At 30.0% G+C, this 12,738-nt stretch overlaps 2 protein-coding genes across 2 annotated transcripts in view; one reads left to right on the top strand and one right to left on the bottom strand.

The window, feature by feature from the left end:
- The first annotated feature begins 4,060 nt into the window (after positions 1 to 4,060).
- LOC133650121 (mesenteric estrogen-dependent adipogenesis protein-like) lies at positions 4,061 to 10,288 on the top strand. Its single transcript, XM_062046962.1, has 5 exons — positions 4,061 to 4,301; positions 4,380 to 4,483; positions 9,012 to 9,130; positions 9,187 to 9,354; positions 10,125 to 10,288. The coding sequence occupies exons 1-5, from the start codon at positions 4,063 to 4,065 to the stop codon at positions 10,137 to 10,139; spliced, it is 645 nt and encodes a 214-aa protein (XP_061902946.1). The 5' UTR covers positions 4,061 to 4,062; the 3' UTR covers positions 10,140 to 10,288.
- LOC133650122 (arachidonate 5-lipoxygenase-activating protein-like) overlaps positions 10,181 to 12,738 on the bottom strand; it is a 10,281-nt gene continuing 7,723 nt past the window's right edge. Inside the window, exons 3-5 of the mRNA XM_062046963.1 lie at positions 12,716 to 12,738; positions 12,179 to 12,260; positions 10,181 to 10,485 (exon numbers count right to left, since the gene is read on the bottom strand). The exon at positions 12,716 to 12,738 is cut by the window's right edge and continues 48 nt beyond it. Coding sequence (XP_061902947.1) covers positions 10,320 to 10,485; positions 12,179 to 12,260; positions 12,716 to 12,738 — 271 coding nt within the window. The 3' untranslated portion in view covers positions 10,181 to 10,319. The remainder of the gene's footprint in view (positions 10,486 to 12,178; positions 12,261 to 12,715) is intronic.

The raw sequence follows: 12,738 nt of genomic DNA, 5'->3' as shown, positions 1-12,738 counted from the left end.
TTTTATAGGTTGGTCAAACTTGGTATAATTAAGTTGGTGATAAGTTGCAACAAAATTAAGTAACATTTTCCAAAAATTGTCCAAAAATTAAGTTGGACAAAAATGAAAGAATTAAGTACACCACACCTCATTAAAATATATATAAGTAAAACATTTTTACTTTGATGAAACTTTTAAAAATTGTCGCAACATTTTCCAATCAATTTTTACAAGTTTTGGGAACTTAGGTTTTTACATTTGTTGAAACTTTATATAATTAAGTTGGTGAAGATGCAACAAAATTAATTTTAATAAACATGAAAAAAGCAGCAAATTAAAACACCATACCTAATTAAATGTATTTTATAGGTTGGTCAAACTTGGTAGCATTAAGTTGGTGATAAGTTGCAACAAAATTAAGTAACGTTTTCCAAAAATCAAGTTGGACAAAAATGAAATAATTAAGTACACCACACCTAATTAAAAAATATATAAGTTAAAACATGTTTCTTTGATGCAACTTTAAAACTTTGTCCTAACATTCTCTAATCAATTTTTACACGTTTTGGGAACTTAGGGTTTTACATTTGTTAAAACTTTATATAATTAAGTTGGTGAAGATGCAACAAATTAAGTTTAAAAAAAAAGAAAAAAGGCAGCAAATTAATGACAGTGGACCTAATTAAATGTCTTTTATAGGTTGGTAAAACTTGGTAAAATTAAGCTGGTGATAATTTGACCAAGTTTTACCAATCTATAAAATGCATTTAATTAGGTCCGGTGTAATTAATTTGTTGCCTTTTTTCAGGTTTATTAAACTTAATTTGGTTGCATCTTCACCAACTTAATTATATAAAGATTTAACAAATGTAAAAACCTAAATTGCCAAAACTTGTAAAAATGTATTAAAAAATGGGACAATTTTTTAAAGTTGCATCAAAGTAAAAAAAAAAGTCACTTATATATATTTTAATTAGGTGTGGTGTACTTAATTCTTTAATTTTTGTCCAACTTCATTTTTGGACAATTTTTGGAAAATGTTACTTAATTTTGTTGCAACTTATCACCAACTTAATTATACCAAGTTTTACCAACCTATAAAATACATTTGATTAGGTCTGCTGTCATTAATTTGCTTCCTTTTTTCATGTTTATTAAACTTAATTTTGTTGCATCTTCACCAACTTAATATATAAAGTTTTAACAAATGTAAAAACCTAAGTTCCCAAAGCATGTAAAATTTCATTGAAAAATGTTGGCACAATGTTTTAAAGTTGCATCAAAGTAAAAATATTTTACTTACATATATTTTAATTAGGTGTGGTGTACTTAATTCTTTCATTTTTGTCCAAATTAATTTTTGGGCAATTTTTGGAAAATGTTACTTAATTTTGTTGCAACTTATCACCAACTTAATTTTACCAAGTTTTACCAACCTATAAAATACATTTAATTAGGTATGGTGTAATTAATTTGCTGCCTTTTTTTCACGTTTATTAAACTTAATTTTGTTGCAACCAACTTAATTATATAAAGTTTTAACAAATTTAAAAACCTAAGTTCCTACAACTTGTAAAAATTGATTGAAAAATGTTGCGACAATTTTTTAAAGTTGCATCAAAGTAACATTTTTCAACTTATATATATATATATATATATATATATATATATATATATATATATATATATATATATATATATATATATATATATATATATATATATATATATATATATATATATATATATATATATATATATATATATATATATATATATATATATATTAATTAGGTGTGATGTACTTAATTATTTCATTTTTGTCCAAATTAATTTTTGGGCAATTTTTTGAAAATGTTACTTAATTTTGTTGCAACTTATCACCAACTTAATTATACCAAGTTTTACCAACCTATAAAATACATTTAATTAGGTATGGTGTAATTAATTTGCTGCCTTTTTTCATGTTTATTCAACTTAATTTTGTTGCATCTTCACCAACTTAATTATATAAAGTTTTAACAAATGTAAAAACCTAAGTTCCCAAAACTTGTAAAAATGGATTGGAAATTGTTGCGACAATTTTTTAAAGTTGCATCAAAGTAAACATTTTTTATCTTATATATATTTTAAATAGGTGGGGTGTACTTAATTCTTTAATTATTGTCCAACTTCATTTTTGGAAAATTTTACTTAATTTTGTTGCAACTTATCACCAACTTAATTATACCAAGTTTGACCAACCTACAAAATACATTTAATTAGGTATGGTGTAATTAATTTGCTGCCTTTTTTCATTTTTATTCAACTTAATTTTGTTGCATCTTCACCAATTTAATTATATAAAGTTTGATCAAATTTAAAAACCTAAGTACCCAAAAATTAAAAAAATTGATTAGAAAATGTTGCAACAATTTTTTAAAGTTGCATCAAAGTAACATTTTTCAACTTATATATATATATATATTTTAATTAGGTGTGATGTACTTAATTATTTCATTTTTGTCCAAATTAATTTTTGGGCAATTTTTGGAAAATGTTACTTAATTTTGTTGCAACTTATCACCAACTTAATTTTACCAAGTTTTACCAACCTATAAAATACATTTAATTAGGTATGGTGTAATTAATTTGCTGCCTTTTTTCACGTTTATTAAACTTAATTTTGTTGCATCTTCACCAACTTAATTATATAAAGTTTTAACAAATTTAAAAACCTAAGTTCCTACAACTTGTAAAAATTGATTGAAAAATGTTGTGACAATTTTTTAAAGTTGCATCAAAGTAACATTTTTTTTACTTATATATATTTTAATTAGGTGTGATGTATTTAATTATTTAATTTTTGTCCAACTTCATTTTTTGAAAATTGTACTTAATTTTGTTGCAACTTATCACCAACTTAATTATACCAAGTTTGACCAACCTATAAAATACATTTAATTAGGTATGGCGTAATTAATTTGCTGCCTTTTTTCATTTTTATTAAACTTAATTTTGTTGCATCTTCACCAACTTAATTATATAAAGTTTGATCAAATGTAAAAACCTAAGTTCCCAAAAATTAAAAAAATTAATTAGAAAATGTTGCGACCATTTTTTTAAAGTTGCATCAAAGTAAAAAAGTTTTGCGTATATATATTTTAATTAGGTGTAGTGTACTTAATTCTTTCATTTTTGTCCAACTTAATTTTTTGACAATTTTTTTGGAAAATATTACTTATTTTTGTTGCAACTTATCACCAACTTAATGCCTTTTTTCATGTTTATTAAACTTAATTTTGTTGCATCTTCTCCAACTTAGTTATATAAAGTTTGAACAAATTTAAAAACGGAAAGTTCCCAAAACTTCGGTGATCCGACCAGATAACAAGGCGATGGACGGACGTGACGACGACAGACAAGATATCTCTGATATCTCTAAATATCTTGACATTTATTAGATGATTATATAAATAAGGACGAGCAGGCAGCAGCTCACACATTCTCATACTTTCTGTAACAAACAGGAAGAAATTATGTCCGTGCGTCAACTTTTTTTGCTGCTAAATTATCCACAACATTATTTTTATGTCGCCTTTGGTCCGACCTTTCCTAAAAAAATAAAGTTAAAAAACAAATTAGCTGTTTACTGGCACATACTATTCATGTTAAAAAAATAAATAATAATAATAAATAATATCGTTATAAAATGCACTTAGTAATTCATTTTTTCCAAGTGGATTCGGGTTTTATGTGCCTTCAAAAACTAAATGTGACTAATCGTGGAAGATGTATTCTTCCACTCATGAGTGTTTGCACAGCAGTGACCCACTTGCAGGAGGAAGCAGTAGCCGGAAGTGGTTTTAGCCCCTTAAAAATAAGAGCCTGTGGACTAATAGTTGATTATTTCCGTCTTGTTTTGCTTTTTTACATGGAGTTGATTAAAAACGTACGCGTCACTTCTTTAACCCGCACTTTCAGCGACGGTTTGTTGTATTTCCCGCGTTGTATCGACACTTGTTTTTTTTTCGAAAGGGACTTTTATTTTGTTATCAAACCGGAAGTACTTTTGGCGTCATCGTGTCTAGCTTCGTAACGAGCATGCGCTATATATTCCAGGCGGCGTGCGAGTGGGCTCGCAGAACACAAAGAAGCCGCGGGAAAATGACACGCCAGAGTCGGATGACGGTGACGGAGTTGGACGAGTTCCTCCGGAAACCCCCGAGCGGCGTCTCGGTGGCGACCAAGCGAGTTTGTGTGGACCCTGAAACGAGCCTGCTTCTGGTGGACCCCCGTGACGCCGTGGCGGCCAGCGTGGACTTCCAAGGCTCGCTGGGAAGGTGAGAGACGCTGTGGGGCTTTTTTCACGATCAAAACAAACAAAAGACAACATTTATGAAACGTGTCGTCATAAACAGAAACATTACACTGACCGACTTGTGGGAGTACAGCAGCTTCAGGAAGAAACTTGTGTCCAGAACCATTTACCTGCTGATGTCCACGCACCTGCCCACCTCCACAGGTGTGCTCATTAATATTCATCTTAAAATGGTCGTCACGCTTTGTTGCTGTTTGGAGGCTCACTTCTTTCAAAAGCTTGAATTTATGGCATTAATTCATTCAAAGTAGTGAGCAAAATGTGTTTATGAAAACTCAGTGGGGAAAAAAAAAATATATATATATCACTTTTAAAAATGCAATGTGTTAAAAATTCAGTCTATAGAAAAATAGTCTATAAAACAAGTCAGTGTAAAAAAAATTTTAAAAAATCAGTGTAAAAAAGTCAATCTGTCAAAATTCAGTGTATAAAAAAAGTTCAGTGTAAAGAAAAAAGTTAATTGCATACAAATGTCAGTGTAAAAAAAATCACTGCGGTAAAATTCAGTGTACAAAAAAAAATCAGGGTATAAAAAGTTCAGTGTAACAAAAATCACTGTGTAAAAAGTGTCAAATAAATTTCATGTATAAATAAAATCAGTGTAAAAAATCTAGTGTGTAAAAAAAGTCGCCGTGTAAATATTCAATGTGTAAAAATTCTGTGTAAAAAAAAAAAAAAATTCAATGCATAAAAAAAGTTCAGTGTAAAGAAAAAATCACTGTGTAAAAAGTGTAAAATACATTTCATGTATAAATAAAATCAGTGTAAAAAATCTAGTGTGTAAAAAAAACATCACTGTGTAAATATTCAATGTGTGAAAATTCTGTGTAAAAAAAAAAGAAAAAAGAATTCAATGCATAAAAAAAGTTCAGTGTACAAAAAAGTTCAGTGTAAAAAAAAATCACTGTGTCAAAAATTGTAGAATAAATTTCATGTATAAATAAAATCAGTGTAAAAAATCTAGTGTGTAAAAAAACATCACTGTGTAAATATTCAATGTGTAAAAATTCTGTGTAAAAAAAAAAGAAAAATTCAATGCATAAAAAAAGTTCAGTGTACAAAAAAGTTCAGTGTAAAAAAAAATCACTGTGCCAAAAATTGTAAAATAAATTTCATGTATAAAAAAATCAGTGTAAAAAATCTAGTGTGTAAAAAAACATCACTGTGTAAAAATTCAATGTGTAAAACAAAATCAATGCATAAAACTAGTTCAGTGTAAAAAAAAGTTCGGCGTAAAATTCAGACTATAAAAAATTAGTCTATAAAAAAATTCAGTGTTAAAAAAAAAAGGTTCAGTGTATACAACTATCAGTGTAACAAAAATCAATGTATAAAAAATTTCAGTGTAAAAAAAGTTAATTGCATACAAATATCAGTGTAAAGAAATCACTGTGGTAAAATTCAGTCTATAAAGTTCAGTGTATAAAAACGTTCAATGTATAAAAACAATCAGTGTATACAAAGTTCAGTGTAAAAAATAAATCCCTGTGTAAAATTCAGTGTAAAATAAATTCCATGTATAAAAAATCAGTGTCAAAAATCTAGCATGTAAAAAAACATCGTTGTTAAAATATTCAATGTGTAAAAATTCAGTGCATAAAAAAAGTTCAGTGTAAAAAAAAAAAAAAGTTCAGTGTATACAATTTTGGTGCATTGTGGTAAAATTCAGACTAAAAAATTAGTCTATAAAAAAAAATTCTGTGTAAAAAAAAGTTCAGTGTATACAACTATCAGTGTAAAAAAAATCAATGTGTCAAAATTCAATGTATAAAAAAGTTTAGTGTAAAAAAAGTTAATTGCATACACATATCAGTGTAAAGAAATCACTGTGGTCAAATTCAGTCTATAAAAAGTTCAGTGTATAAAAAAGTTCAGTGTACAAAAAGTTCAGTGTAAAAAAAATCACTGTGCAAAAATTCAGTGTCAACTAAATTCCATGTATAAAAAAATCAGTGTAAAATATGTAGTGTGTATAAAAAATAATAATAAAATAAACCATCACTGAAAATATTCAATGTGTAAAAATTGAGTGCATAAAGTTCAGTGTAAAAAAAAAAGTTCAGCATATAAAAATATCGGTGTTAGAAACGCAATGTTAAAATTCAATCTATAAAAAATGTCTATAAAAAGTCAGTGTAAAGAAAAAATATCCAATGTGTAAAAAAAATCTGTTGAAAAAAGTTCAGTGTAAAAAAAGTTCAGCGTATAAAAATATCAGTGCAAGAAACAGTGTTAAAATTCAGTCTATATAAAATTTCATTGTAAAAAAAAAGTTAATTGCAAACAAATATAAGTGTAAAAAAAATCACTGTGGTAAAATTCAGTGTATACAAAAATCGGTGTGTAAAAAAATTCAATGTATAAAATAATTCAGTGTATACAAAGTTCAGTGTAAAAGAAAATCACTGCGTAAAAAATCAGTGTAAAATAAATGCCATGTATAAAAAAAATCAGTGTAAAAAATCGAGCGTGTAAAAAAAAATAGAAATAATAATAATAATTGTGAAAATATTCAATGTGTAAAAATTCAGTGCATAAAAAAGTTCAGGGTGTAAAAATATCGGTGTAAGAAACGCAATATTAAAATTCAATCTATAAAAAATGTCTAAAAAACTTCAGTGTAAAAAAACAAAAACAACCCAATGTGTAAAAAAAAATCTGGTGAAAAAAGTTCAGTGTATAAAAATATCAGTGTAAAAAACTCAGTGTAAAAATTCAGTCTATAAAAAATTTCAGTGTAAAAAAAGTTAATTGCATACAAATATCAGTGTAAAAAAATCACTGTGGTAAAATTGGCTGTATAAAAAAAATCGGTGTATAAAAAGAACTCAGTGTATTAAAAAATTAAATTTATAAAATAATTCAGTGTATACAAAGTTCAGTGTAAAAAAAAAATCACTGTGTAAAAATTCAGTGTAAAAAAAATTCCATGTATGAAAAAAATCAGTGTAAAAAATAATAATAATAATTGTGAAAATATTCAATGTGTAAAAATTCAGTGCATAAAAAAGTTCAATGTATATAAATATCGGTGTAAAAAAATCACTAAAAATCCAGTGTAAAATAAATTCCATGTATATAAAAATCAGTGTAAAAAATCTAGTGTAAAAAAAACATCACTGAAAATATTTAATGTGTAAAAATTTAGTGCATAAAAAAGTTCAGCGTATAACAAATATCGGTGTAAGAAACGCAATACACCAATTCAATCTATAAAAAAATTGTCTATAAAAAAATTCAGTGTAAAAAAAAATAAAAATTTAACGTGTAAAAAAAAATCTGTGTGAAAAAAGTTCAGTGTATAAAAATATCAGTGTAAGAAACTCAGTGTTAAAATTCAGTCTATAAAATTTCACTGTGGTAAAATTCGGTGTATAAAAAAAATCAGTGTATAAAAATGATTCAGTGTTTAAAACATTAAATGTATAAAATAATTCAGTGTATACAAAGTTCAGTGTAAAAAAAAAATCACTGTGTAAAAATTCAGTGTAAAAAAATTCCATGTATGAAAAAAAAATCAGTGTAAAAAAATCTAGTGTGTAAAAAATAAAAATAATAAAAAAATTGTGAAAATATTCAATGTGTAAAAATTCAGTGCATAAAAAAGTTCAGTTTAAAAATTTTTAAAATTAAGCGTTTAAAAATATTGGTGTAAAAAACGCAATGACTCGATAAGTCTATAAAAAAATTTCAGTGTAAAAAAAAAATCACTGGTAAAATTCAGTGTATAAAAAGAATTCAGTGTATAAAAATAATTCAGTGTAAAAAAAAATCACTGTGTAAAAATCAGTGTAAAAAAATCTAGTGTGTAAAAAATTTTTTTTTAAAAATACAAAATTGTGAAAATATTTAATGTGTATAAATTCAGCGCATAAAAAAGTTCAGCGTATAACAATATCGGTGTATGAAACGCAATATTAAAATTCAATCTATAAAAAATGTTTATAAAAAAATCAGTGTAAAAAATCTAGTGTGTAAAAAAAATAAAATTGTGAAAATATTCAATGTGTAAAAATTCAGTGCATAAAAAAGTTCAGTGTAAAAAAAAGTTAAGCTTTTAAAAATATCGGTGTAAGAAACGCAATGTTAAAATTAAGTCTATAAAAAATTTCAGTGTAAAAAAAAAATCTCTGGTAAAATTCAGTGTATAAAAAGAATTCAGTGTAAAATAAATTCCACCTATAAAAAATCAGTGTAAAAAATCGAGTGTGTAAAAAAAAAAAAAAAGTAATGTGAAAATATTCAATGTGTAAAAATTCAGTGCCTAAAAAAAGTTCAGTGTATAGAAATATCGGTGTAAAAAAATCACTGTAAAAATTCAGTGTAAAATAAATTCAATGTATAAGAAATCTAGTGTGTAAAAATTTTTTTTTAAAAAAACAATAAAATCCCTGTGAAAATATTCAATGTGTAAAAAATGAGAAATTACATTTTCACCAAAATAATCAGTTCCATGAATGAATTGTCCAAAAGAATCTTTCATAGTAAAATGCAAAGTGTTCCTTATATAGCTACTAGACACAAATATGAAATGTTTTCTGCTCATGAACACTTTATAATGGGACTGTCTGTGGAAAATAAACCAAAAAACCCTTTTTGTTCCAAATCTTACAAACATTCAGGGATTCAACTCCTCCGCACACATGACTGACACGTGTTCGATTCCCTGCAGATGTGGTGAAGCGCTACGTGGTGTCCGTGGACTGCGCCAACGCGCTGGTCAGGCGGAGGCTGGAGCAAGGTCTGGACTGGGCCATCTCGTCCGTGGCGGGAGAGAGCTACCAGGTGGAGGTACGTCCGCCCCGCTCACGTTTGCTATGGCGTGTCCTTACCTTACCTGACCTCAGATGGACCTGAGCGAGACCTTGGACACGTGGGCGGCCGGCAACCTGCCCAAAGATGACGGGACGGGGGTCAGACCTCGGTGGGCCGGCGCCTCCTTCACCTTGAAGTACCACTCCGACGCTCTCTTCGACTTCCCGCACTGGTTCGGACTCAGCAAGAGGAAGTTCCAGGTTGGAATTTTCTCGCACTGTCAAATATTTTCTTACTTGAGATATACGACACTTGTTAGCGTGCTTAGCATGCTGGCGTTTTTTTAGTGTCGGGATACACCTCCAATTATTGACAAATATTTCAGGTGCACACCTGAGTAATATATTTTAGTGCTTAAATCGCTAGTTAGCATTTAGCATGCTAATATTAGCATGATAAAAATTGTTTTTACTTGGGCTAATTTAGCAGTTACACACCTCCGGTCTTATATATTTGACTATTTCACTAAGTGTGTGTGTGTGTTGAATTTTTTTTCCTGCGCCATGACTAGGGAAGGTTGTTTGGATCAGGTCATAGAAGTAAATGCTGGTCACTTGCCTGACTCGCATGTCAGCACCTATCAAAAAAAAAAATATATATATATATATGTAATTTAATATGTAAACACCCGGCCAGGTTGCTTTTTTGAGCTTGCGCCACCTGGTGGGCCAATTTGAAGACCCCCCGGCGGGCCGCAATTGACCTGTGGGCCTTTGTTTGGACACCCACGGAAAGAAAAGACAAACAAAAAACTTCCAGAACTTTATTTTGCATTGGGAATGTGAGGAGAGAGGGGGGATGATGAGCCAAAAACAGTCTAACAGGAATGTTATGGTAGGCAGTAATACAGCATCAATCACAAAAGAAACCCATTTGGAGAGTAACCTTTGACGAAAAGACAAAAAGTGATCTCTGCAATCCCATAAATCCTCGTCCTGCTGTCTTACGTCTCCTCTCTGCTTCTCCACAGCTGAGACTGACCTGAAGGGGGCGCCGTTGTTTTTTTGTTTTTTTACACAGAGACCACTTTTCGCAGAAGACCTTCCAGGCGGAGTGAAGCGAGGTGGAGAAGCCAAGAAGAAGCTCGAGCAAATGTTTATTTTTATACCAGACTAAATGTATTTGTAATAAAAATGAGGAAAAAGAAGCGTTTTAGTCTGAGGCTTCACGGGATGAGCAGCAGGGCGGAGGCAGCCTTGGTGATGGTCTCCAAGTAGCCCGTGTAGTTGTTGTCGTCGCACACACACACCAGCAGGTAGTTGACGATGCCCACCATGGACATCAGCAGCAGGAAGAACAGGACGCGTTTGCCAAACAGGAAACCTGGCGTGCTGCGCGACAACAATACATGTAAACACACACAATGACGTATAACAACAATACATGTGAACACACACAATGATGTATAACAACAATACATGTAAACATACACACACAGTGATGTATAACAACAATACATGTGAACACACACAATGATGTATAACAACAATACATGTGAACACACACAATGATGTATAACAACAATACATGTAAACATACACACACAGTGATGTATAACAACAATACATGTAAACATACATATAAACACACACAGTGATGTATAACAACAATACATGTAAACATACATATAAACACACACAGCGATGTCTAACAACAATACATGTAAACATACATGTAAACACACACAGTGATGTATAACAATACATGACAACAATACATGTAAACACACACAGTGATGTATAACAATACATGACAACAATACATATAAACACACACAGTGATGTATAACAACAATACATGTAAACATACATATAAACACACACACAGTGATGTATAACAATACATGTAAACATACATATAAACACACACAGCAAAGTATAACAATACATGTAAACATACATATAAACACACAGTGATGTATAACAATACATGTAAACATACATATAAATACACACAGCGATGTATAACAATACATGTAAACATACATATAAACACACACAGTGATGTATAACAATACATGTAAACATACATATAAACACACACACTGATGTATAACAACAATACATGTAAACATACACACACAGTGATGTATAACAACAATACATGTAAACATACATATAAACACACACTGTGATGTATAACAACAATACATATAAACACACACAGTAATGTATAACAATACATGTAAACATACATATAAACACACAGTGATGTATAACAACAATATATGTAAACATACATATAAACACACACAGTGATGTATAACAATACATGTAAACATACATATAAACACACACACTGATGTATAACAACAATACATGTAAACATACGTATAAACACACACAGTGATGTATAACAACAATACATGTAAACATACATATAAACACTGATGTATAACAATACATGTAAACATACATATAAACACACACAGTGATGTATAACAACAATACATGTAAACATACATATAAACACACACACTGATGTATAACAATACATGTAAACATACATATAAACACACACAGTGATGTATAACAACAATACATGTAAACATACATATAAACACACACAGTGATGTATAACAACAATACATGTAAACATACATATAAACACACACACTGATGTATAACAACAATACATGTAAACACACACAGCGATGTATAACAATACATGTAAACATACATATAAACACACACAGTGATGTATAACAACAATACATGTAAACATACATATAAACACACACACTGATGTATAACAACAATACATGTAAACACACACAGCGATGTATAACAATACATGTAAACATACATATAAACACACACAGTGATGTATAACAACAATACATGTAAACACACACAGTGATGTATAACAACAATACATGTAAACATACATATAAACACACACACTGATGTATAACAATACATGACAACAATACATGTAAACACATACATATAAACACACACACACACACACACACACACACACACACACACACACACACACACACACACACACACACACACACACCTCTGGCAGCTCTGCCCCATGTAGCCCACAAAGTACTTGTGTCGGACCACCACGTAGATCAGACCAGCGAAGGCAGCAGGAGCTGAAACAAAAAACATATATATACACACACATATATATATATATATATGTATATATATATATATTAATGTGTGTGTGTATATATATGAATTATATATAAACAGATATGTGTATATTTCATGCAAGGTTGATTATTTTCTGGGGGAAAAAGGCGGCAGGCTAATCATCAAAATGTGCCGTCGTTCGCGTCCTGCCGCCGTCCCGTTACTTTTGTCCATGCCACTTCACGGGCCACTTCATTAGGTACGCAGCGGCGCGTGAATACCAGCACGAGAGAGTGAAATAAGTTCAGCAAAGTGTACATTCAGGCACGTGTTTGCAAACACGGCGGTAAACATTAACACGTGTGTGTGTGTGTGTGTGTGTGTGTGTGTGTGTGTGTGTGTGTGTGTGTGTGTGTGTTTGTGTGTGTGTGTGTGTGTGTGTGTGTGCGTGTGTGTGTGTGTCAATGATTACCTTGGCTCAGACAAAGGCCGGCA

Source organism: Entelurus aequoreus, linkage group LG05, assembly GCF_033978785.1.
Source record: "Entelurus aequoreus isolate RoL-2023_Sb linkage group LG05, RoL_Eaeq_v1.1, whole genome shotgun sequence".
Taxonomy (NCBI): Eukaryota; Metazoa; Chordata; class Actinopteri; order Syngnathiformes; family Syngnathidae; genus Entelurus; species Entelurus aequoreus.
This window is presented reverse-complemented; position numbering and strand designations above follow the sequence as displayed.

Coding starts and splice junctions, on each gene's coding strand:
- LOC133650121 (XM_062046962.1), top strand. CDS start 4,063: ATGCGCTATATATTCCAGGCGGCGTGCGAGTGGGCTCGCAGAACACAA. Junction 4,484..9,011: donor GCACCTGCCCACCTCCACAG/GTGTGCTCATTA, acceptor GATTCCCTGCAG/ATGTGGTGAAGCGCTACGTG. Junction 9,131..9,186: donor GAGAGAGCTACCAGGTGGAG/GTACGTCCGCCC, acceptor ACCTGACCTCAG/ATGGACCTGAGCGAGACCTT.